The sequence below is a fragment of the Triturus cristatus genome, chromosome 11, assembly GCF_964204655.1.
Source record: "Triturus cristatus chromosome 11, aTriCri1.1, whole genome shotgun sequence".
In the NCBI taxonomy this organism is placed as follows: domain Eukaryota; kingdom Metazoa; phylum Chordata; class Amphibia; order Caudata; family Salamandridae; genus Triturus; species Triturus cristatus.
Window position 1 is genome coordinate 105,625,464 of NC_140594.1, and position 27,423 is coordinate 105,652,886.

Below are 27,423 nucleotides of genomic sequence, written 5' to 3' on the forward strand. Positions count from 1 at the left end.
ATTGGTGGGCTCCCACTTTGTGTAAGCTCTGAAAGACCCATAGTTTCGTTTTTGTTTTGTTTAATCCCCGTGTTTGCAGTATTTTAGAGTGTATTGGGGCTTTGTTTTGGATGTAGTTCTTGTGTGGACAGGAGAACAGACCCTTTGTGTAGAGCAGTCAGCTGATTTTTGTATCGTCCAAGAGTAGCCAGGAATCTGTAATTCGTCTGAAGCATATGCTGACTTCTTCGTGTGAAGGTTTAACAGATTTGAGCTATTGCCGTTTTCCTGCCTCGCCCCTTGTTCCTGATGGAAGCTGTCTGACTCAGCTGTTTTTAGGTCTCGCCTGCCCAGCGCATGCGCTGGTCTGGCGAGACTTATTGAGAGGGCTCCAAAAAGTGCTACCAGGCCAGCCTAGTGCTACAGTGCATGTGCGCGGGAGCGCGCGCCGCGCTTTACCGCCATTACTTTCGGTTTTGCGGCCGCTTTGATATTTGATCGCGATCACTTTCGCGGCCGCACGGCTGCTTGGCATAGCCAATAGGTCTCGCTTTTGGGACCTTATAAGTATTTAGTTATGCAACTGTTGCATGGCTAAACACTTATAAGGTCCCAAAGGCGAGACCTATTGGCTATGCCAATGCTTGTTTTAATTGTATTTTGTTTCAGTACAGTGTTTTGATTATTTCTTATAAGTTCTTCCTGTACTTTTTCAGGTGGATTTGAGAGTCTACAGTGCATGCAGATTGACATTTTTAGGCTTTCCCTTAATGGCACTGGGTAGTGGTGCATTCAGACAGATTTTATGAGGATAATCTTGAAGATGGCTTAATGGTGAGCATACCAAAAACCTCTGCCATGCGAAGAGAAAACACTACCCTAATGCTTGCATTGCACGGAGTCCCCCATACCAACAATGCTTGTCTTCACGTGGTCCTTTTTGTTTCTAAGGGCTTGTGGTGTGGTTGCTTGTCCACTGTTTGGTGGAGAAATGTGTTTGGTTCTTGTGTGGATGTCTTGATTTTGTCTGGATTCTTCTGTTTAGAAGACATACAACAACTTAAATACTTTTCTGCTATGGGTTATCTGTACCTGGAGTGCTCTTTTTAAAAATATTTTGGGGGAGGGGTGATAAGCCCTTCTGAACGCGCCTTGAGGAATTGTTCTGACTGGAGTGACATGTTGAAGAGTTTAATCTTTGCAGATAGTAGCCTGCAGCAGTGTGTTTGAGCTTTCCATTTTATTTTATTTGATAAGTTTTATATAGTGCTGGCTAGACCCAGAGGTATCAGAGCTCTTTACATGAGGTTCCACATTGTTACAAAGTTACACCAGTTACAAGTTACATCTGTTGCAAGAAAACATTTAAGGAGCAAAGAAGAAGAGATAAATGGACTGTAGAAGGGTAGGGGAGTAAGGTAATAGGGTAGGAGGGAGATATGGCGGAGAGACAAAGGAGAGTCTGCCCAAAGTCCGGCTGGGTAGGTGACGGTCGAGGGGGAAATCCATGGCCCATCTCCTCTAAAGCTATATATTTGCAGGATAAACATATGCCTCCCCAGGCTCCCACACACTTCCTAACTGATGTTTGGTGTGTAACCTGAGACAAATAAATTAGAGTCCTGATTGGTGCAGTAGAGATTAGTGACAAGGTCTCAGCCTGTGTTTAAATTTACCCGCAAGAAAGTGTTATTCGAAGTGTCACACAATTGGCTTTTGAATATCACTCATAAGTGCACTGAAACCATTATTGCCTACATTACTCGTCAACTTTGGGCCAGGTGTGGTTCCCCCTGGTCACAAATCCCATTGATTGTGTCGGCTCAGATGACTTTAAGTGGTTAATTGTGCCTTCCACTTAGTGTCGCCTTGAAACTTTTTATTTAAACTGGTGAATGTTGCTTTCATTTTTTTCTCCACTTTCTATAGTTTGACACGTGTTGATTCAGGACATTAAGTTGCTGTAATGCATAAGAAATATATAACTTTTCTTTGGTATGCAAGTACCACTATTTCACTCTGTTTCTGAGGATGTCAACACATTTTTGGAATGTTTGTGCAAACTGGAGTTTATTTTTCTTGTCACGGTATTAAATCTTCTAGGGTGTTCTAGTATTTGACACTTAATTCTTGTTTGGTTATCTGTGTTTTGATTAGACAGTTTTTAATTTTCAGCCACCATGCAAAACTCAACATTTTAAGTCAAACTAGGTGGTCTGCACTTTATTTCCTTTGCTTCGTTGTTACCCTGTGGTTAGTTATGGACTGGAAACTTTGTTTAAAAGATGTCTGACCTTTTTTGGTATTCCCTATGACTCTTGATCATATTGGCCAAGTTCCTGCTGCCCTTTAGTATGTTTCTCATTGATGGTTTGTATCAATTAGCCGTTGCGATTGGTCTCCCACTTGTACTTGGGTGAGAGGCTGTGCTTGGTTTTTATGTTTTCCAGGCCCTTGGCTTCCTAAATTGGTCTAGGCATAGGTCAATGTCATTGTGTTGGAACGAGTAGATAGGTGCATGGACAGTAAGTACCTCAACCATATTTGTAGACCCATCACTGATAATCGCATAGTCTATCACACTGCTTCCTAAAGTGATAATAACAGACCCTAGTATAAGCGGCTATCGTGTCCTTTTATGTAGTGAACCTCTATGGGAACCGCAATCCTGTGCATTACTGTGAAAATCAAAGTCATTCACTGCCCTCTTATGGCAACATCAAAAACATTTGTCACACTTTGCCTCTATACTTTTTTTGGCCTGGCCTTTAAGACCGCTTTTCTTGTTTCGCTAGATTTGTTTGCCCAAATATCACTACATAAATTATACACATAGAGGGACTGTTGGTCTGCAGGCTTCATCCATTGGTCGGTTGAATTAACATTCACAATATCCTCCGCATACCAAGTTCAAACTACTTTTTCCATTGACTCCCTTCACTTTGGGTGACTGCGCAAAACTTATGCACATCAATAGCAAAGCTGTTTCAAAGTATGCTTTTTATATCTTATTTTTCTCTGTTATCTTTAAAAGGAAAAAAGGCTATTTATTTTGTGTGCACTTTGGGTGCCCAGTTAAATGGTGATTTAGTTCCTGTGTCTATTTTAAAGTTGCTGGTATAAAGCTTTACCGTCTAAATATAAAAAGAGAGAGTTTCCCAGGTTTAACCAAAAGGGACCGGGTATGTAAAGTATTCAAAACTAAAAGACTTCCCTTTTGGATTTATTCAAAATACTCCTACGGTAAAATCATATACAATGTATAATGAACCAAAGACAAGAAGTCTAAAGACTATAGCACCACGAGAATAGGGTATATTATTTTTATTAAAAATTCCTATATCTCAAACTGTATTACAATATTATAACCAAGACTGCTTAATGTATTGCAGTAAACCTCTTTATAAACAGCATTCATATAAAAACACAACCATTATATTCATTCACAATATTCCATGTTAACAGTTCTAATCAGTAATTGCACATAGTTAATTGAAACATAAAATGAGACATTGAAAATAAAATTAGAAAATACAATAAGATGAGATATGTAAGCAACAAATACAATTGTGTCCTCTTGTCGACGCGTTTCGGTGTAATGTATAGTATGTAACACCTTCTTCAGGACCAACACTTTAAAAACAGCTCTCACTATCCAGTACATACAATCTATAAAAAAGGGATACATACAGTTAAATTAAATTCATGTGCTCATAGTTCTATTTCTTTTCTTTGGTTCAAAATACTTGATTACGGATGACCCAACCGAGCAATACATTTTATTTTATCTAATCCATTACTTAGTCTAGGAGTACAGAAAGACTGTACTTCACACTTGAATAAATTACTGAATTATTATTGCTTCATGCAGCATTGTCTGCTAATGCCACACCTCATATGTCAGTTCAGTAGTGACAGTCAAGGTAGAGTATCGTTATTTGTAACTAAAGGTCTCTTAAGATACATTACTCAATTACTTATGAGAGAGACACGTGGGGCGTACTAAACCGTCTAATGATCCCACTTGATCTAGTTTGTCACCAAGGACGTGTTGGTGAAAATGGCCTATATTCACTCCATGCTTAGTACTTATACTTACACAGGAATGGGACTTCGTGGTCGTTATCCTTATGTGACCAGAGGGGGGTGTGTCAATTCACTGCATCCTAATTTTCCAAAACAGATACAAATTATATAGACACCTTCATAGTGTTTTAATATTAACTATTTGAGTCATATCTTCCTTTTTATTCATTTTTCAATTTTTAAATTCTTTAAAGAATTTTTTTTTAGGGCACCACTCACCCTAATATTACACTTGTATCTTCTTAGGATTACTCGTCAATTCTTGTACATATTTATTCGTACAAAACGATTTATAATTCGTAAACCCTATTGGGACAGAATGTATATAAACTAATATTAGTATCCATATATCAATTAAACCTAGGTTATTTAGGATTAGAATTTGGCTCACCGTTAAAACAATAGTGTGTATGTATTTATTTCATTCTTAGCCTTCCCAATTGTTTTCAAAGAAGTTCGGTTCGTTTTGATTACTTCTCACAATACCGGTGGTTCTCTTGCTATTATTTAATTCAAGCAGAGACCTATTCCTGGAATTTTAAAAGGAAATATCAATTAAAATTTTTTAAAACCGGATCCGCACAGGCTCTCAATATTCACAATGAGGCTATTTAATAATAATCAAAACAGGTTCTATAATTTCAATGCCATTAAATCCTATAACAAACCGTCTCACTTTCAAACTGGGGGTCGTCATCTTAGACCACATACTTATCTATCAATCCCATTTACAATCTGGTTTAGGGGCCTTTTTTTTTTAAACTCCTCCCCGATACCAAACAGAGGGGTTCTTCTTTTTAATGGATACTCCATGTAGTTCGAAACCTCCTTATTCAATTACTCATGGGGGTCTCGTTACTACACGTGAGGATACGTGCTGTAAGTTCAAATCTAATTGCTCAAATCGGGTTAATCTCCCTTCACATTGGGGCTACCTCGCTCAGTCCGCTATTATTTAGTGTAGGCGATACCTACTCCCTAAGTTCTAGAATGCACAACTAGAATATTAGAAAGTCGTGCTAACATCAAAATCGTAAAAGAAGTTTTTCTTATTATAAACAGGAAGTATATTCCCATAGCGCGGCAACCTCAATTGTAAACAGTTATGTTCCTTTTTTTTTTTATTATATTTTTATTGAGGGTTTACTGGTGTCGTAAATAGATTTATACACATACATGATCTTATCAGTCCTATAAAATCATGAGTAAAACACAAAATGAATTAAACCGTAGTACAAACAAATAATACAAAAAAACAATGTTGATATAAACACAACAATGAGATTTCATAGTACATAATCAGAAAATAACAGCTGCAGGGACTATGCGTTTAAGCTTCTCCAGCTAACGAGTGGTGCCCATATATTCCTACCCATTTCCCTTTTTTGCTTTTTAGTTCATATAAGCAAGACTCATAATTATGTATCCCGAGCAACCTTGCCATCCACAATTGGAAGGTGGGGGGGGAAGGATCTTTCCATCCTACAGAAATGAGAATACGCAGCACAGCGGCCGAAATAAAGACCAAGGCTTCCGCAGTACTACAAAGATCAACTTTCCTGTCTACACCTACTAGCACCTGCGTAGGGGATAGAACAATTCTGCATTTTAACAGCCCCGCCCAAAAATTTGAGATTTCCCTAAGTATCGTAGATAACTTGTCGCAGTGGTAAAACATATGTATTAAATCTGCAGAGCCGGTCTGGCACCTAGGGCATTTATCATTCTCCACCATTCCCCACGCATACAACTTCGCCGGGGTAAAATACAAATTGAACAATGTTTAGTAATGCTGGGCCCGTAAGTTAGATGAACGCAATAGTTTCTTATTTAATATAAGAGCTAGATCAAGATCCACATCCAGATCATCTAATTTGGCTGTCAATGCATGTTCTGTTTTCTCCAGATCATCCTGAATACCCGCCATAAGGTGATTGTAAATATATTTAATTTTGTTTCCCCCGTTCCCTAAGTAGTCCAACAGGGCGAAGCGAGTTGGTGCCGTGATTCTTGGTCTAATCGCCCTCAGTGATTGAGCTAGCTGACAATACAGGAGCCAGTGAGTAGGCGGGATCCCGTATTTAAGCTGAATTGCTGCACACCCAATAACCGCCTCTCCCTCCAGAACATCCCCTATAGTCCTGATTCCTTGTTCTTTCCAGAATAAGCAATTCGTGTCCATGCCCAAATATGGAAACAGGTTAGAGTTCCATAAAAACAAATACGCATTAAACTTGGGAATCTCCAACAGCTTTTAAATAGCTTTCCACGTCCCCCAGACCCCACCCATAATCATAAACCTAGCCTTCTTATAATATCTGCGGTTCACCTCCCTCAAAAGTAACCTTACGGCCTTCTTCCCCAATAGAAGCTCAAAAATAGTTGGGGGGGTCCCGACTGTCTCCCTGGGCCACTGTTGATCTTGCATCTTGTTGCAACAGTATTGACATTTGAGCCAGAAGGGATGAGAAATGGTATAATCGTAGGTTTGGAAGGGCCATAACCCTCTTTCATGCGGGAGTGACATAAGCATCATAGAGCGCCTAGTTTTCCCAAATTGCCAAATGAACCTGTTAAAAATTACTTCCAGATTTGGGGGCGCTAGAGAGCCCACAGCGGAATGGCTGCCTCGTGAGACAGCTCCGCCGACCAGGCTCGAATAACGGCTAAAAAGGAGCGATTGCGGGCTCACATCTGCCTTCTGCCGCCAACCACTGACGTCGGAAGAACAGGGCTCGGAATGCACGGACCGGAGGAGGGCCGCCGACGAGAGATTACTGAGGAAACGGCATAATTCTCCGAGCCACGGATGCGATGTCCGATGAATCCAAGATGGCGGCGCCCTGCGGCGTTTGGAGCGCGGACGAGTAGTGGTGAACGGCGGCTCCTGCGAGGCACTGGCCTGGCGAGCATGGATGTCCAGTGTGGAGCTCACGGGCGAATCAGAGACATATGGCAAGTGGCACAATGGCGCACAACGGACCCTGACACCGCTGCCTAACCCGCGCTGTGGTATGCGGGCGCGGCGGGGAACTGCACGTACACGGCCGGCAACGATCACCCGGACGGGCCGTGAGGCACTGTGAGGTGGACGGCCTACCCCAGACGAGGACCCGAGGTGTGCTGTCCGAGGGCTGGATTGCCTGTGGACACATTCATCGCGTGGGACCACTGTGGGCGTTTTGGAAACCGGAGGCCGAGGATCGCGCTGAGCAAGCGGCACACGACCCACGATCCGCGCATGGTCGACTGCGGGGGAGGCAACGTGGACAAGAGGAGCTGGGAGGTCGTGTGGATCACCCCTGTGGAGGCTGCCCTGCGTGTGCTCGCTGCGCCCGGTCCTCCTTACATAACATACGGCGCCCGAGAGGTACGTGGAAGCGGGCAAGCTGTGGTGGCTGCGGCGCACCTCTGACCACGTAGGGTGCGCGCGGGTGGGCCAACGGCTGGCGCCGCTGGAGTTCCTCTGCTGGGCCTAATTGCGGCTGGGCTGGTGGCATCGAGGCCCCGGAGGATCGCTGAGCCCGGGGTTGGTCGCTGTCATCACTGCTGTTGCTGGGGGCGACCCCGCCTCCGGGGGATCTTCTCCGGGCCTGTGGGGCTCCTGGCCACTGACGACTGGTGTGGCCTCCTCGGACTGGCGGCTGCGGCAGGGGAGACCCCCCGTGCGATATCACGATGGGGAAACCGGATAAAACACAGTCAAAGCTACCATTTGAAGGCAAAAAGCCCACGAAGGAGCAGTCGACGGCGCCGGCGCAGGGGATGCCCGTGGACGCGTCTGCGGGTATGGAGGGAGTGCTGCAGGCCATACAGCATAGCTTGCAGGACATCAATGGCAAGCTCGACACTATCACACTGCGGGTGGACAACATGTCGGCCAAATTAGATGGCCACGGATTGCGCCTGGAGGAAGCAGAGTCGCGCATATCGGCGGTGGAGGACGAAGCACATGGCACGCAGCAGCAGTGCACCGAGATGGAGAAGCTGTTGGAGGTCATCCGCAACAAGGCAGAGGATTTGGAAGCGCGCTCACGGCTCAACAACATCCGCGTCGCGGGCATTCCAGAATCCACCAACACAGGGAAAATGGAGACCTATATCGAAGAGCTGATACGCGGCGTGTTCGGCACGGAGCATCTATCAGCTATATTTGTTGTGGAACGTGCACACAGGACCCTCGCCTGAAGCCGGCGGCGACCCCCCCGGGTGGTCGTCGCCCGGATCCTGAACTACCGCGATCGGGATACAATCCTGAGGCTGGCTCGAGAGAAACGGAACATCACGTACCAGGGCAACAATTTGGAGTTCTTCCCGGACTTCACGTTGGCAGTTCAAATGGCGCGCAAAGAATTCAACCCAGCAAAGAAGAGGCTCCGGGAGTTGAATATTGATTATGCCATGCTCTATCCGGCAAGACTTCGCGTGACACAAGATGGCCGTCAGACGATTCTGCAGACGCCAAGGGCAGCTCAGGAGTTCCTCAAGAAGCTCGGGGGCAAGAGGAGAGACCGACGACCGGTAGAGCAGAGACAGGAAGCTGACATGGATGCGAACCTGGGTTGAGATGCCTGGGGTGTCAGGTTGGTTCAGAACTGGTAAGAACTATGCACATTTTATTATGGGGGTCTGCTCCGCTAACTCCTGCTGGGTCTAGACGGCAGCCGGACCGGGTCGGGGTGCGCTGTGGCTGAGGCGACTGGCAGCGGAGTCGCGGGATGCGATGGGCCATCCGGATTTGGACCCCCCGTACTGTGCCAATTAAACTAGAACTGACTACCTTTACACGAGCACAACGTGTACCGAGGGCGAACGATGGATTCACACATGTTGCCCGGCTCCCCGACTGTCTGCACTGCGGGTTTGTCTTGCCATGCGGGATGGGCTGCGGGGATGGCCCCTGGGGGCTCTGTTGTCCTATCACCCCATTGTGTTGGGACGGTGCACTGGCTGGCCTTGGGGGTGTACGACAGGGCGGCTAACTCGTGACAATGTGCTTATTGAGCTTACCAAAGTCCACGACATGTACAACGGACGGGCGAAGTGCTATATGTGATGCCTAGCATGTGTAATCAATTGCCTGGTCACATCCATCGCAATGGATGTAGTGTTGGGCTCTCGGTGGATTCCCCGAAGCGGGTGCTCCCCACTCTAAGTTAAAAGATGTTGTTCTCTACGGGTAGGGTATGGCTTTGGCATGGTTGGGTTGCTGAAGTGGGAGGGGGGCGGGTGTTTACATGTTGGGGGATATATTGCAGGTTATGGTGCATGAGAAGCATGGCTGAGCTCCGGTATTGCGACAGGTGGTATGATGTCCTAGATCGAGTTACTACTGTTTGCTATGGTGTGCGGTAATATCGGGGTGTTGTTAGAACTCTACGTGTCCGATGGCTAGGAGGAAAGAACTTGATACACCCTTAAACTTGCTGACCTGGAATGTGAGAGGTCTAAACAACCCTAGAAAGATTAGGCAGCTATTTGCATATCTAGATAGGCACCACATCGACATTGCTCTTTTACAGGAAACGCATCTTGCACCGGCCCCCCCAAGTCAAGTGGGTACAAGGTGGGTAGAAGTCATAAAAAGCTCCTCCTACTCATCTTATTCCAGGGGAGTTCTGATACTGATTAAAAAAGGGACACAGTTCGAAGTGATAGACACTACTACGGATGATGCAGGGAGGGTTGCCCTCATCACAGGGGTACTACGAGGGCAACACATAGCGTTACTGAACACATACGCCCCGAATGTGGACGACCCGGATTTTTACCACACGATATGGCGCACACTGGGTAATCTCCCTGACATTCCTGTGATATGGGGGGCGATTTCAATCTGGCACTCAACGATCAGCTTGATAGGTCGGAGGGCTCAACGGAACCACACAAGAAGGCGCTGAGTAAGCTAAGGGATGTGTTGGTAGACAGACACTTAACAGACATTTGGAAGGACAGACACGCGGGGACCCGGGAAGCCACACACGTTTCAGCAGCGCATGGTAGTTGGTCTAGGCTAGACTACTGGGTGGGTTCGCCCGAGGCATTGTTATGGACAAGGTCCATTGCGCACCTACCACGAACGCTCTCGGACCATAACCCGGTACTGTTGTCGTTACAAATCCCACATTACACGCCGCCGCCTTATAGCTGGAGGTTTAATGCACGGGCCCTGCTAGATTCAGTTTATACAGACACTATACATAAGGCCATCAAGGAATATTTCGACATCAACACCCCTACGGTGGATGACCCGGGGCTCCTGTGGGAGGCATTCAAGGCTACTATCCGAGGGGTGTGCCTGAGTACCACTGCGGGTATCCTCAAAGACATTAGACACCAACTAAATCGACGTGAGGTTAAATTGCGCGAACTGGAGTCGGAATATGAGCGGACACACAACACGGGGATACTGGGAGACATCAGGGTAGTACTATCGGAATATCATTCCTACGCTGAGGATGAGCTTAAATATATCACCAAACGCGCGACTGCTAGACAGTATGATGAGGGCGGTAGACCTGGCGGGTGTTTGGCCGCTAGGATCTGCTCGGGATTCCGCCCCCACACTGTGCGGGAGGTGAGGGACCCCACAGGGTCGCTCAAACGCAACATGCAGGGCATATTAGGTGAATTTATGACTACCTATGCAGCATTATACTCCTCACGCCCTACAGAGCCTCCAGAGGGGATTGAGGAGTACATGGAAGACATCGCAATTGCATGGCTGTTGGACAGACAGCGGGAATATTTATCGCTCCCGATCACGGAGGAGGAGGTGACGGAGGTGATCAAAGCCCTGCCGAATGGGAAGGCCCCGGGCCCCGATGGGTTCACGTGTGAATTCTACAAGGCGTTTGTGGACCAACTGGCGCCACATCTTGTTGACATGTATGGAGATGCCCATGAGAAACAGAGGCTGCCACCTACGTTGCGCGAGGCCATGTTGATTGCATTATTGAAACCGAACAAAGACCCGGAGCAATGCGAGTCATATCGACCGTTGTCCCTTATTAATGTGGACACTAAGATTCTGGCGAAGCTTCTTGCCAACCGATTATAACCGCTGATGCCTAAATTGATTTTACCGGATCAATCTGGGTTTATTCCGTCCAGATCTACCACGCATAACACCCGGACACTCTACGCCCTATCACATTATCTGCTTCCTACCACGAAGGCGGCGGCGATATTTCTTGATGCTGCCAAAGCTTTTGATTCCATTGAATGGCCCTATCTGTATACCATACTGCAACGTATGGGCTTTCCCCCGCTCTTCCTGCAGGGGGTGGCGCTTCTGTATACAGAACCGACGGCGCGGATAAAGGTTAATAGATACGTTTCCGACCCGATCAAGATCTCGAGAGGCACGCGGCAAGGTTGCCCGCTGTCTCCGCTACTATTTGCGTTAGCACTGGAACCGCTTGCGTGCAAAATCAGACAAAAACACCATTACTCAGCGCTCCAGTTCCCACAGAGGCCGCTCCATATCTCGCTGTATGCCGACGATATGACGTTGTATGTGAGAGATCCGGAGGTGAACCTAAGCCCACTACTGCGAGAATATATAAAGTTCGGCCAGCATTCTGGTCTCACTATCAACTGGTCAAAATTGATGATCATACCATTGACAGACACCACGGATCCCTGTCCAGTGGATTTTCTGCTGGAATGGCAGTCGGACCCGGTGAGATACTTGGGGGTCTGGTATCACCGAGACCCAGAGGTGGTGATACGCACAAACTATGCGCGGGCGATTGAGACCTTAAAAGGTAAAATAGGGCGCTGGATCCAGCTGCCATTATCATTGGCAGATCGTATAGCCATTGTCAAAATGGTCGTTCTCCCCAAGCTATTGTACCTATTTAATAACATTCCGATTGAGCCACCGGCGGAGGTGTTCCGTAGAATCTCAGCCATGGTCCTCCGCCTTATATGGGGGGGTAAGCAAGCTAGGATAGAAATGCGTTCCCTCACATTACCATACGCCCATGGGGGATTTAGGGTCCCGGATTTTCTGCTCTACTATCTTTGCGCGCAAGCACAATATGCGCATTACTGGTATCACCCGGTCCCATTTCTGACACACACCGCTATCGAAGAAGGGGATGCACACCCGGTCCCACTAAGTGCTATTATAACGACCTCTATTGCATACTCGGGACATCAACACGATCGACACAACCAATAGAGCTTGGCACACCATGGGGGAGCAAGCACACAGGTTGCCCCTTTATGCGCCGGAACTACCGCTACAGCATCATCCTGAGCTCTCCGTTACTCAGGAAAAGGTCGGCATGGATCTGCTTCGACAGGTTGGCCTGACCACCATGGGGGATTTATACGAAGGTGGTACCTTTAGGACACACGAGGAACTGACATACATAAGCAACCAGACGCTACTGTTTACATTCACATATTACAGACTACAGAGGGCGCTGCAGAAACTGTACCCCTCATACCCAGAGGAACCGCCCCCATTGAGTGCCTTACAATTGGTGATCGCAACACCGACTGCCGCTAAATTGGTGTCTAGGTTATACGCAGCGATGCAGACAGACATTGCCGACACGACACACAAGGCGCTGGAACGTTGGAATGGTTGCCTGCTGAGTCCCCTGTCGGAGGAGGACTGGGGGGTGGCATGTGCGATTACTGGGATGCTGACACCGAATGGGAACCTGCGCATGCTGCATTACAAATACCTCCATCAGACGTATTATACCCCAGCAAGACTTTATAAGTATGGATTGAGGGACGACGCTAAATGTCAACGCTGCGGGGTAGATCCGGCAGACTTCATACACTTGGCATGGCACTGTGGGGCGGTGGCGGAGTACTGACAGAGGGTGGTACATATATTGGGTGACATGGTGGGCACGCACCTCGAATGCTCGGCTAATACATGCCTGCTGGGCCTATTGCCGGGAATAAGGGCTACCAAGCGCAAATTCTGCCTAATTGCACTACTAATTGCTAAGAGACGGGTGTCGTTATGTTGGGGTGGCCGTATGGAGCCCAGGGTCAGGCAATGGCTTCAGGACTTGACTTATTGCAGAGACACGCTGCAAACGTACGAGGAGGAGTTGCCCACAGGGTCCAAACCCAGGGACTACTGGACATACCTGGTTCAATACTTACAAACACACCAACCTGTGTAAACTCTCTCACTGCAAGGTAACCTCGGTCAAGATGACATAGGAGGGTAAAGATAATTATTGCATGCTGGATGAAGGATGTTGATGTGCCATGACCTGTATTTTGGTTTACATGTTACCACTGTATGTTTTGATTACATGCTATTAAAATTCAATAAAAAAAAAAATTTACTTCCAGACTTTTTAAAAGTTTTTCCTCCAACAAGAGGGGGATGGCACGGAACAAATAAAGGACCTTTGGAAAGATTGACATTTTGAGGACGTTTACCCTACCAACCAAAGAAAGATGTAGAACGTCGAGTCTTTTTAGCTCTGCTTCAATCGAGTCAATAAGGGGACAGTAATTTTCTGTATTGATCTTGTCCACTGCTGCTTTAATCCTTACCCCTAGAGAGACTGCTGAATCGACATATCTATTGTCTGACTTGGTGATATTCTTAGTGCAGATGATCTGAGTCTTCCCCTCGTTTAACAAATACCCAGACCTACTGCCGAAATCTTTTGCCAACTCAACCAGTGCGGACATCGCCTGTTGTGGATGGGTCGTGAGAATCGCCAAATCATCAGCATAGGCCAGCAATTTATTACTATACCCGTTGACAATCACTGGGCTAATTCTTGGACAGTCCATAATTCTGTGGATCAGGGGATCTATATATATAGCGAGAAGAGTATCGGGGAGCAAGGACAACCCTGCCGCGTTCCTCTCTTAATCATAATCTTCTCGGAGCTCTCTCCCATTACCGACACCCTGGCAACCGGATCTTTATACATGGCTCTAAGGGCTTTGATGACTTTTGGGCCGAATCTCCTTCCAGCAAGGATACCCCAGAGATAGTCCCAGGCTACACGGTCGAAAGATTTTTCTGCGTCAAGGAGAATCATGGCCATCTCCCCCCCCCCCCCCCCCCCTAGCAGCGTGAGCATCAAACAAGGTAATAGCTCGACGAGTGTGGTCCGTAGTGCCCCGCCCGGTCACAAACCCGTGCTGCCAAGGGGAGACGAGACCGCCAATGATCCTCCCCAACCTTTTGGCCCAGATTTTTGAATAAAGTTTAGTGTCCGCGTTAATGAGTGATATAGGTCTATAAGAGCCTGGGTTCTCCTTAGGTTTACCCTTTTTATGAAAGATGATTATATTTGTCTCTTTCCACGAGTCTGGGATATCACCTGTACACAAAATACCATTAAAAAGATCCAGCATAATAGGGATAATCTCTGATTCAATACTTTTATAAACTTCTAGGGGAATTCCGTCGGGACCCGCAGCCTTCCCGGCAGCAAGTTCGCGCAAGGCATCCTTAATCTCGCTTTCAGTGAAATCTCTATCTAGCTCTTCTCTAAGTGGCCCATCGAGAACTTGACCACCATTATCATACTCCCACATTTGATGGTCTTGCTGATCAATATGATGATTCTCGTAATCGTACAATTTTTGATAGAAATTTTTAAAAACTTTTAGGATATCTTTTGACTCTGAATAATTCTTACCATCCTCTTGTATACTTGTAATAATGTTCCTAGTTCGATCCTGTCTAATGCGTAGTGCGAGAACCCTACCTGCTTGCTCCCCTGTCTCATATCGCTTAGCCCTTGAGGCCTGATAATCACCTACTGCCTTCTGTGTAACTAATTTCTGTATATTAGCTTTAATAATCGCCAACCTTCTTAAACCAATCCATTCCACTGCCGATATCCCTAATATGGAGCTCCTCTGCATTCACCAGATCAACCATAAGGTTGAATAAATTCGCTGAGCAACTAATAGATTCCCCCCTAAAAGCAGCCTTAAAAGCTTCCCAGACACCATTCCTTGAAGTGCTGTAACGATTGGCATCAAAGAACTCCCCAGTCCATTTTTTTATGTGTTCTACGAATCTATGATCCGATAGTAACCTTCTTTCGAAGGTCCAATTAGTGCGGCTTCTCCCAACAATGTCCAAACTACAGGATAGGATCAGAGGATTATGGTCGGATATTATTTTTGGGATCTTCTTAATACAGACCTTATTCAATTCAGACATTGATATAAAAAAGTAGTCTAATCTAGAATGCTTTTGGAACGGGTTCGAAAAATATGTATAACCCGGGTTCTGTGGTTCCTTATTACCCCATACATCCTCTAACCCGTGAAACTTAATAAGAGAGGAAAAAGCCCGAAACACCTTTGATTTCCGTCCGGAGTATTTCTGTGCACTATGCCAGTCAGTGGAAATATTTAAATCGCCACATACTATCATTGGGGTTGGCCAATCCGCTAACTCTTCCTCAAGGAAGTCAAATATATCCGGATCGTCGCAGTTAGAACCATATATCGAGCAAATTGTATATCCAAAATTCATTTCTGCGATAGCCCACCTGCCCATTCTATCGCATTTAGCCCTCTTCGCCCCCCCCAATGAAGTTCTGCCCAAGATTGCCACCCCCCTTATAGTGGAGGTCTGTGTTGTACAGGCTATCAAATCGAACCTTTTTATACAGAGTAAATTACGGTTAGCCCATGGCAGATGGGTCTCTTGTAGACAGATTATGTCTAATCTATTGTATGTAGCAAAATGAGACAACTTTTGGCGCTTTTTCCAATCGTTCAGCCCACTAACGTTAACAGTGCAGATATTAATATTCAGCATTCTCTAAGTTCCGAACCTTTTTTACCAAATGAAGCCCAACTGAAATCATCATATTTTGTACCAGAAACCAAGACAAGGACCCCACAGACAAGAAGCCTTCACTGTATCGGCATCTTTCAAAACGGCCTATCTCCCTACAACACCAGATTGTCTCTTTTTTTAGTTTTTCCCCCTACTCCCAAGGCTCCCACCCCACTCCCCCCAGCCTCCCCGACTCCCCAACCCACTCCCCCCAGCCTCCCCGACTCCCCAACCCCCCCCCTCACCCACCCCTGCATCCCCAAAATCGAGGCGCTCAGAACTAGTCTGAGCATGTGATGTAAGCCCGGTCGCAAGTGAGGAATAAATAAAACAAATAGAACAAAGCAGCCTGACAAAGCAGCCTGAAGACCTATAAAGCCTATAAACCGGGAAGAAGAGACAGGGAGAAAGTGCTAGAGCAATTAAAGTAACACCTAACGAACATGAGAGTCAGACTGTTTCTCTTTGTCTCAAACTATCAATTAAACCAGAGAGTCGAGAAACTCCTTTGCCTTTATCTCAGAGGAAAAATAATTGATCTTCCCATCATTAATAACCTTTAACTGAGCTGGGTTTATCAAATAAGCTTGCAGTTTCTTTTCCTGGAAAGGTTTGATGAGCATGCGAAGTCTCCATCTCCTTTCTACCGTGGCATGGCAGAAATCTGGACGAACAAAGAAAGACAGCCCCTCACTGGACCTCCTCGCATCCGGCCTCGCCTTCTCCGCAATTAACTGCCTTAATACAAAGTTGCCGAAGAATATCAAAATAGCCCTAGGTTTGTCCCCCTCTCTCGCATTTCTCCGCATTTTGAAAGGAGTACGATGTGCCCTCTGAATTTCGCATAGCCAGTTCCAACTGGAGAGCTCGGGGAAAGCTTGGCCGAACAGTTTGATGACAAACGCTCTAATATCTGACCCTTCGGCCCCCTCTGGAATCCCCAGGACCCTAAGATTATTCCGCCTCAGTCTGTTCTCCATGTCCTCGAGTTTCCATTGAATGTCTGACAACTGCGAACTGTGGGCGTCTACTTTGGTTACTGCTTCGGTAGCCTGGGCCTCTGTTGACACGACCCTCTCCTCCAGGTTCGAGACTCTGTCGCCTAATGTCGTACATGCCTTAGACCGCTTCCTCACGGCCCCTTGCATTTTCCTTAGGGCAGCTTGTGACTTCCTACTATCTTGGCGAGTCTCCTCTCGATGGGCAATAATTTCTTGATGTATTGCTTCCAATAATGACGCTTGAGAAACCTCTGAGCTAGGGCTTCCCTGCAGCGGCATGGCCGAAGAGTGATCCCATCTGAGCTCCTGATTGACCTGGCTCTTAGAGCCAGCCACGGGCCTTACCACTGTGATAGGAAGCTCCTGTTCCAGATCGCTTCCTGTGCCCTGCGTACTGCCCTCCGGTAGGAAACTATGCTCGTCCGCGTCATCATCTGACCATTCTGCATCCTCGGAGACCGAAAAGAAGCATTCACTCGGGACCTTTTCCGCTGGCCCTCGCCACACATCTTCTGGGACGACCTCGCTGAGAGCTGTCTCGAGGTTTTCACAATCCCCCTGATTGTCAGTGTCCTGAACCACATCCTTTCCAAGTTGTTTATCACTGTGTCCGGGGGGGGACAGACTCCTGTTATGCTGGCTTACTTTAGGGGCGGCACCTGCCTTATTATTATCTGCAACTACTCCACCCTCCAATGTTCTTACTGTAGCAGATCCCGCGACAAAACCAGTGAGAGGAACGGGGGCTGTGATGGAAATACCCCCTTGCGCAATCCCGCCTTCGTCTTGGGGGGCAACAGAGGCTTGTTGCTCGCCTGCCCCTTCCATGCTCTCTTTAATGCTGGCAGGCCCCTGTGTTCCCCCAGAGACCTCCAACAATGAGCTCCCCTTAGCCCCTTTCTCCTTGCCAGATTTAGCGAACATATCTGCGATTATAGCAGAAGCCTGGCGAGTCTTACCAGCCATCTGCTGTTTCCTGACGGAGGGTGAATGGGTTCTTGCGGGGTGATCTGATTCATCCTGCACCGCCGTGCCTCCTTCCACCCCTCCTTTCTTTTTGGATGCTGCCGGCTTCAAGTTGACAAGTTTTGGGGCCATAACAACTGGTCTCATCACACGGTCTCTTCTGGTCATAGGGGGGCGCCGGCACAGACACAGACAGCCCGAATCCGGCTCCTCTCCCCGTCTCTGATCGCTGACCTCACACGGAGTTCCGCTCCGCTTCGCAGCCTCCGCCCACAGACCACAGCTGAACGCCAGCGGCGGGAAGCGCGAGCCGCTGCAGCAGCCAAAGCCCACAGGAAGGAACCGCCACAGCCGGTAAGCGAGAGGATCATGTTTTCATTTTCGAAACTAACTCAAAACGGTGAGCCAGCGCGAGCAGCCTTAATCCTTATGTTCTGTCAGTGGCAGCTTCGACCAACATCCTCCTTGCGACCTGCTACTACCGGCCGCTTCTACGCGACCGCCATCTTGCCTCGATAAGTCCTGCAATTGTTATCAAAAACCGTAAACAGTTATGTTCCTTTCTCGGAAATTCCTAATATCTTCCCTTCCCTGAGGCATAAAATATACAGCTTTGATGTTAAAGAGTTATGCTAGGACATAACTCATGAAGAAGTTATTTTAAAACGTCTACCTACATATTACAGCACCCTCAATTGTAGAACCGCTATCCTTTTTTATCAAAGTCCCCCATGCCTTACCTTGTTAGAACGCGTAGCGTCTCGTCTCACGGGGTTCTCAGTTGTTTTTTCAAAAACGACAATGTCACATCCTTGCTATTTATATACTACCGCGTTACACGTAATTGTGTATTTCCGTTAAGTGCGGCCATCTTAGTAGTTCCTTATTATTTTTGTTTGCATCTATATCTGAATCGCGCGAGCTTTATTTAGCTTGCAAGATACAAACCAGAGCCCTTCACTAGTCCGATCAAGCAACCAATTACACCAACATTACCAGCGTTACCGTGACATTTTGACAATGTAGCTGCCTTCAACTGGAGTGTGTGATTGGATGGTGCGTCCTTCTTGCACCATTACACAAAAAATTGTAGAGTGCTGGCACAAGTGAAAGGCTTTTGAAAAAAAACATGAGTACAACATCCACACCAATTACTGTTTTTTTTTTATGTCAATTTTATTTGCAAGTTTATGGTTAGGCACAGCATGTGTTCTTTTGTTTTAAAAAAAATAAAAAATCTTGTGGCATATGCTTGCAATAAAAATATAACCAAGAACACATTGATCCAGCATGCCAAAGCCAGACTTATGTGCTTTGCCAGTGCTTGTTTCAGTTAAGCGTGGACACACCTTTAGTTGTTTCACCAGCCTCACGTTTTCCCAAAAAATAATAATAACAATACTTGCATATGTACCTAAATAAAGGGTCTTTCTGTCTTATGATGCATTGGTCTGTTTAAATGGAGGAGGAAGGCAGTGTCCACCAGTGCCGCAAATCACAAATTGTTTCCTGCAACACCCGGCGACTTTGATTGATTTGGACGACCTCTCCTGAGTAGCCTGATGATGCCACTGAGGGAGTGTGGGGTGATTACAGTGACCGTACTGTGAACCATATATAGTCCCATCTAAAGCACAAGAAATAGGGAAGTGGATCAGGCTCCATGTTATGGCTGGGGGGTGGGGGAAGGGTGGCAGGTTCTACAGTTGCGGTGGAGAGTTGCGGCAGAGGGAACGCAAGAAGGTGGCACTAATGGCAGGGAAGTAGAGCAACTGTGGCGGTGCTAAACTGCAGTTTGTGGCAATTGCACAATTTTGTGATACTCTGGAAAGTGCAATAGGTAGACTAACCCCATTAGGGTGCAAAGACAATACAAATTTATGATTATTGGCAACAACTCTTCGAGAATTTCTCACTTTCTTTTTAGGCCTGTGCTCCGGATTTTGATCTCGCCTTTTGGTCCTTTTGGGGTTGGCGGTGCTGCTGATCCCCACTTCACTGTTTTATGGTTTGGATGTGCGGCAGTTCATAGGGCTTTTAGTCGCCTTGGTCGCTGATGGCGAGCCTCATATTGTGGCCCCAAAAAGCCGAGGTAATTGTCCACATTTGTTTGGGACTTCCTGGGGCTAAAAATGCTTTATTATTGTTTTGAGATACTTGGGAGTTCGTTAACTCCGAATATAAGTAAGCCTTTTAAAGAGAATCGCGAAATGATGGCGGAACAATGTAAGTACTCCCACTGTTGCCTCAAACCACGATAGAGTTTAATTGGAAGAAAAGCGCAGGAAATGCTTAGTGTTTTGGTTCCAACTTCTATGAGTTGAAAAAGAAAATTTAAATAATGCTAAATTTGAAAAAAAAAGTTAATATGGAAATAAAATAATTATGAAAGAATTATCGAGCACAATTAATGGAAAAATTGGTATCCTATTTTAACACGAAAAGGAATGAAATAAACTGTGTTAATCCAATCAGGGGACCAAAAAAAACACAGTGCTCGAGACTGGTAAATGCTGTATTCAACACAAATTGATCTTCACTATTAAACAACATCCTTGAGGAAAAATAGGAAAATAATTTAACTAAATTATACAGATTGTCTACGACAACATTTGTAATAGTCAGTCATGTCATAAATTCAGATATTGTAAAATCATTTTCAATACATAATATAAGGAATAGCATTCACGGATTAATTTTTTTTTTCTGTGGAAAGAATATTGAATGGTGGGCCAAATTTTATGCACTTTTATTTCAGTAACTTCGACATTACCCATACTCCTGGAAGTACGCAGTAGTATAACTAATATTTAACAAAGGTGGTGGAAGTCACCTGCAGAATTATAGACTAATTAGTCTAACAGGTATAGGTTCATAGATCCTATAGATGTTTTCTTTTTTGCTATGAGTCCAAATACACATTGCTTGGTTGTACTAGTCACTGTTCTGCCCGTACAGTGTGAGTATATTTCATACGTCTGTCCAAAACTCCTGTACCACGTGACCATGACATGATGACCCATGAGGTAACACCTCATTTTCTCACCTTTGTCACCTCTCACTATTTTCTCCTGGTGGGATGTCTGCCCTTAACATTGCTATAACGCTGGGTTTCAAGGAGCATTTCTGGCCTTATTATTAGCAGTGCAGTCTGACCATGCCAAGCATCTTGCAGCTTTAAGTACCACATCCCCTGCTTTTACAGCGTACCCAGTTTCCAGCTTAAAAGGGCCTAGGATGTTTTCTCTACTTGTTGGATATCCGCTTTATCGGAGTTAAAAATACATCTAGTAAAACGTCAGGTGAGAGATTAGTTTTCAAAAATAGATTCTAATAGCTTGATGTCTGTATGCATTGATGTGAAATGTCCTATAGCAATCAGTGTATTTATGTCACTCTAGGTGTCAAGAAGAGGGAGATTTTGCATGTGTCTGTCTATCTACTTCTCACTGTTGTGCTTCAGTTTAAGGTTAGCAATTGCCTTCAAATCTGATAAGCCCTCTCCATGCAACTTCCAAATAGCAGAAAAAAATGGGGACAAATTTAATAAGAGTTGGTTCGCAGGAAAATGGCTAGATGCTTAGCTTTATCACAAGCTGCTCAGGATCAGAGGGGTGTATTCAGAATGGGGATTATGGAAAAAAAAGATATTGATTATTCTTACCAATCGACAGTGACGGATTGAGATTACAATTTTATTTTGTTGTAAAACAGGCTCTTTTGGAACGAGTTGTATGTTGTGTGCGGGCCCTGGTGGTGCTACCAACTAAAGAACTAGCGCAGCAGGTAAGGTGCACATTTATCTGTGATTCATCATGCCATATTGATGAACCCCTGCATGTGGAGCCCCCATGATTGACATATGATGGTTTCAAACATAGCTGTAATATTTTTTCTTTTGCCTACACATTTTTCAGTTCTCATCTCGTCACCACTAGCCATGGGGCATAAAGCAAATTCGTGGCAATTGACATCTCTGCCCATACCAAAGGGATTAAAAAAAAGTGGTCGAGTTATGAAATCGGTATTGGTTAGCCGCAGTTCATTATTAAAACCTTAACCTATGAATGAAAATGTAGCGTAGCAAACCAAGGAGACAGCGACGCTGGTGCATATGAATGTGCTGAAACTATGTAGGGAGGTCGATTAGACCCACAAAGGGAATGTTTATAGCCTCAGGTCTAGTCGAATGTTATATTCTGTTAGAATTTATAAAGCACTCTTACATCAATGATTTCTTGGTACTAGATAACTGCCATGACCATATAATGCCTAAATGAAGGAGAAGCAAGAGGATTATAATGCCTGGAGAAACAAGCAGATTTACCAGTTGCATCTAAATGTGTTAGACAGGCGAATTCAGCAAAGTATTGCATTGCCTGGCTGCTCAGACTTAAAAACTGTAACTTGTAATTCGTTTTTTTTTCTTTTTTTCTGTGCAAATTTTTGGTTTGCCAACAAATAAGCTAAGGAACTCTGGAAGGCTGGTAAGCCTAAATCCGTTTTTGTATAATACAGGGAGAGTGTCTATTACTCTGTGTACAATGCATAATATCTTGAAGTGGATACACAATCCGATTGCGAGTCCGTGTAGGTACTGGAGGAGGAGACGGGCTTGGCTGACCGTGTGAGCTCTCAGAAGCAGACCAGCCCAGCCACTTGATTCCGGATTACCCGAATTCTTTGAAGACAATAGTAAGGCAGGGCAAGGCGTAGGGAATTGCTATAGGTAATCAGCAGAGTATAAGACCGAGCAAGTAATCAAACAAAATGCTATAGAAAAATGAACCGAGTCAGATATCTTCTCTCTGAAGCAAGGAGTGAGGCAGAAACAATGCCTTAGCTCCAACCTACACCTGCCCATAAAGACGTAAGCAGTCGCTTAAATAATGACCGATTCCTGGCTACTCCTGGATGATGCACAGATCAGCCGCCTGCTCTACACAGATGGTCCGGTTCTCCCAATCTACAACAGAACTACATTTACAGCAAAGCCTCACCATACTCTAAAATACTGCAAACCACAGGACTGAAAATAAACTAAACAAATGCTAAAATATCGGTCTTCCAGAACGAACACAAAGCGAAAGCCAACCAATGCCAGCTTTACAGTAAGTGGGAAGATTACCGAACTCACAACCAGACCTAGTTAGGGAGAACATTCAAAAGATCTGCAGATGTCACCTACACCATGAAAAGCTTCGTAAACACAGCCAGGCAATGACCTGGGCTGTAAAGAAAACATTTCAATGTGTGTATGCCCCGTGAAGCTCTGGAAGAAAATGTTTAACAGGGTTGCAAAAACTAATTTTGTGAATGCTGTGGGCCCTTTTATACCATTCCCATTAAGGAAAGGCATCATTTTCCATAGTATTTTCAGATGGTATGAGCAAGGGGACACCAATGCAGAAACCTAGTTGGAAAGGGATGTATTAGTATCAGAGTTACTGCTCGGCTTCTCGACTCTGCTGCGACTATAAGGGGGCCTCTAGAAGGCTCTCGGAACACAGGCCGAGCTCGCCGTTGAACCTTGCCCCAGCAGTTCTGGCCTTTCGAGAAGTTTCTTGATTTCCTCTTTGGCAAGTCCACCACTGGGATTGGTACAAGCTGAAGACCAGTTATCTTCTGATTTAACAGAGGCGATTGTGAAGCAGTGGATCCTCCATATAGTAATGACAGGACTCTGTGGTTATTTTGGCAGAAGCTTGAGGGCTCTTTCCTCCACCAACAACATCCTAAGAAGTAATCAAAAAGAATTGCCACCCTATTACCCGTAGCAAATTATTGTGTTGTTTGTAGGATGTTCTGTTCTGATGATAGGCAGCAAACCTCTATTCTGGCTTTCTTTTCTCTTCCGTCTGGCAGGTGGGTAAAGTCTTCAGCATCTACGCAGATGGGACGGGCCTAAAGGTTGTATTGGTGACTGGCCAAAAATCTTTTTCCAGGGAACAGGAGACCATTTTGGAAAAAACGTAAGTGTTCTAGATTGGCTTGCTCTTCTGTGCTTCGTGTAATTACAATCCTACTTTCACTCGTTTGAGCTTAGTTCCGGCTTGTTAAGTACTTTGATATGCAGCAAAACCATCAGAAAATGTATAACTTCTTTATTACTGTGACAAAGTGCCATAGCATCAGAACCCTTGAGTACAGATGTAGTCGTGAAACACGTCTTAATGCTTACCATTGTGTCTGCAATGAAACCAGTGACCCAGGGGGGAGGGTGACACCTCACTTGTGACCCACTCGGAGGCAAATGCTGCTCCACAACAAAGGACTATAAATAAATAAAAATAAATGTTAGTAGCGTGAATAAGCTTTTTGCACAGCATAACGGTCTGACAGGAAATGGCAGCAGCCAAGTCCTAATTAAAAAACATTAAAAAACATTTGGGTTAAATGTCCACAAGTGATTTGAGGAGCAACTGAGGAGCGGGTGGTGGAGTCGTGATGACACCAGGCAGTGGGTGGTAGGCGAGGGAGCAACAGAGGCATCAGGCAGGGAACAAGGAAAACCAATGGCCAAAAAATAATAAAAGGCAAGGAGGGATGGAAATGGCAATGGAGGAGGGGTAATACCCTGAAACCGGTCCCAGGATGCTTGTTTCTGGTCCAAGAAGGACCTGACTTGGCAATTCGGGCTGGACTGTTCCATGAGAAGAAGGGTCTAGACCAGAGGTCTTCAAACTTTTGGATGCCGAGACCCCCCTGTCAACATTTTGAGGCGTAAGGACCCCCTCCTGACAAAAATGTCTAAACCTGTTGACTAAATTGCGTGGGATGAAAATGTAAATGAGGTTATGTGATGCCGCGTATTTTGGGATAGCATTGCTTCATTATTTTGATATTTGTTACACACAGTAACGCTGAGGAAAGATTTCACCCAATCAGTACCCATTTATAACCAAAATACAGCAATTATCATCAGAAAGATTTCAAGTCAACCTTTGTGAAGGGCCTTCCACTCTGCAGCAATGCGTGCTGCCACATTAGAAGCTCACCTGGCCCTGACCGGAAGAAGCAGGGGTCCCTTAAAACCCTGGCGGTTTTGTGTAGAGTTAAGCCGTTTACCCATGCAGCTTTCCTCTCACCCCCTCCCTTCCATCCCTCTCTCCTCTCCTAACCCTGGATCCCTCTCTCACTTTGCAGGTCATTTTCTTTCACCCCTTTTTACAACTTCTGAACTCTCCCCATTCAACCTCTCACTTCACCTTTAATCACCTCTTGCCATTCTGTCCTTTCACTGCCCTCATCTCTAACAGTCTCTCACATTTATCTCATGGCCTCTCTGGCCCTGTCACCTCCCGTGCCCCTCAGCACTTCTCATTCACCTCGTCTCTTCATTCAAATTTTTGTCTATTTGTATCTTACACCTCTCCAGTCCCCCCATTCCTCTTTCACATCTCCCCTTTGTTCTAACAGAAGCCCTCACCTTTGGATCACACTCACTTCTTGCGTGTCCACACTTCTCTTCGGCAATTCACATTTCTCCTCATCCCTGACCTCTTCAATCAAATTCTCTCACTCCCTTGCTGTCCTCTCTCATTTTGGGTGCGGATGCAAGTTCAGAATGGGATGAATGAATGTATGATTACTGATGGGCTTGTTTGAGTGAGTTGCATATTGAGTAGTGAGGGGGACAGGTGAGTGAAGGATGAGTAGTGTACTCGTGTGACTGCAGGTTGAGGTATAGTGTGAGCAGGACAAGTGCATTTTGAGTGCAGAGTGATCACTGTGAGTGCAAGGTGAGCGGGTGAATGGTGTAAGTGCATGGTGATCAGTGTGAGTGCATTGTGATCACTGTGAGTGCAAGGTGAGCGTGACAATAAAGGGTGAGAATGAGGAATGAGTTGTCTGAATGCAGGGTGCATTCCCAGACCCATGAAGTAACTTAGCATGTTATTGACGGGGCGTAGACTTTAAGATCTAAGTTAAACAACTGCGGCATTAATCGGGGATCGAGGGTGAAGGAAATAAATAATGTGCTGATCCTGCAACAAACTTCCAGTCCTATGGTTAGGGTTACCAGCAGATTATTTTGATGGCCCAGTCGGTACAAAAAAAAAGCAGTCACCTAAAGCGGTATTTTCAGCGCTTATCTGTGCATACTTCCCAGGGCCGGCTTTAGTGCTGGTGGTGCCCTGTGCGACAATGTTTGTTGGTGCCCCCCCAATGACCACCCCCACCACGGATTCTCTCACTAGCTCCCTTTAACAGTGACCAAGTCTCCATAACCCCACACTCTCAGATGCATTGAATTAGTTATATAGTGCCACTCATACCAGGGTAGGGTGTCCGAGCACTTTGCATCACACACACATTACACAGAGACAATCAATCATAAGTGTGTAAATCAGTGTATAGGAAATGTTACATAAGCCAAAGGACTAAAAGTATAGGAGTCACATGTCATCCATACTGGTAGGCAGTATAGTTCAAGAGTGCTTGGTGTGGAGAAGCACAAACTCAGAGTCGAAAAAGAAACAGCATAGTTGGGAGTTTCCTTTAATAATAAGAATTGATTTCTAGCCAAATTAACCCTTTTTGCAACATTAATCAATGGTCTAATAATGTATTCTTTGTAGTGTGCATGCTGTTCTAGGATGAAAGTTAATAGCTCACTATTCTATATTAGGACTTTAAGTTATAAATTGCAAGTAACAAAAGGATGTCTCTTTTGAAAGCAGTAACCTGCTGATCTCTTCACATCATACGCACTCTGTAATCTACTTGGTACATGTTCTTTGCAGCAGGCATATTAACCCTCTGCACTAACTTAACCTAAGTCAAAACCTCAACTATACAAAATTCTGATCTCTCTCCAGGAAGATAATTAATCACACAAGTTATCTTGACATTTATGTGAGGCCTGGTAATTGCCGGGGAAAGAAACGCTGCAGCAGGTGCTTCAAAAGCACAATAAACTTTCACACACAGCGCCCCCAGGAAGCCAACTTTGTATTCCTTTCCATGAAATGCATTCTCACACTATGGCAGTGACTGTAAAATCCAAATGTAAGGAATAGGCATAGTGGGGACCCAGGGGGTACTGGAACCAGCAAAAAAACCTAAGCCTCTGCAACCAGTTTACAAAGGCATGTTAAAATGCAAATGGTCTTTAAAGACCTGTGAAAAAACACGGTGCCGGAGATAGGAATCCAGACACTGCCCAGCTGAGCCCCCAGCAGCTCAAGTTTCACTGCAGCAGCCCGGGCTGAGACACAGGACGGGGGAAGTGTGGGGGGGGGCGTGGGGGGGGGGGCTGAAGCCCTTAGGCCTGGGCAGAAGTGTGACTGGGAAGGGCGACCCCCTTTGCATCACTCCACGGCCCCCCTGGGGGTCGCGCCCCACAGTTTGAAGACCCCTGGTCTAGACTGATTTGCATATGGGTGGGTCCAAACTGGGGTGGTATGGTGGGCAAAAAAACAATGGATCTGTTGATGACTGGGAATGAATGTTGCATTGTTCAGCATTCCGTCCATCATCTGTTCTTTTTGCTATGGAAGAATGTAAGGCATCCAGTCGGAACGATGGTAAAGAGGCTGTGCTTCAGGGAAGTGACAAAAACAAGAAGAGGAAGGCAACCAC

At 45.6% G+C, this 27,423-nt stretch overlaps 1 protein-coding gene across 1 annotated transcript in view; it reads left to right on the forward strand.

Moving 5' to 3' along the window:
• Positions 1–27,423, forward strand: part of DDX51 (DEAD-box helicase 51) — a 139,132-nt gene that overhangs the window by 12,630 nt on the left and 99,079 nt on the right. Inside the window, exons 5-6 of the mRNA XM_085633323.1 lie at positions 21,553–21,624; positions 23,704–23,810. Coding sequence (XP_085489449.1) covers positions 21,553–21,624; positions 23,704–23,810 — 179 coding nt within the window. The remainder of the gene's footprint in view (positions 1–21,552; positions 21,625–23,703; positions 23,811–27,423) is intronic.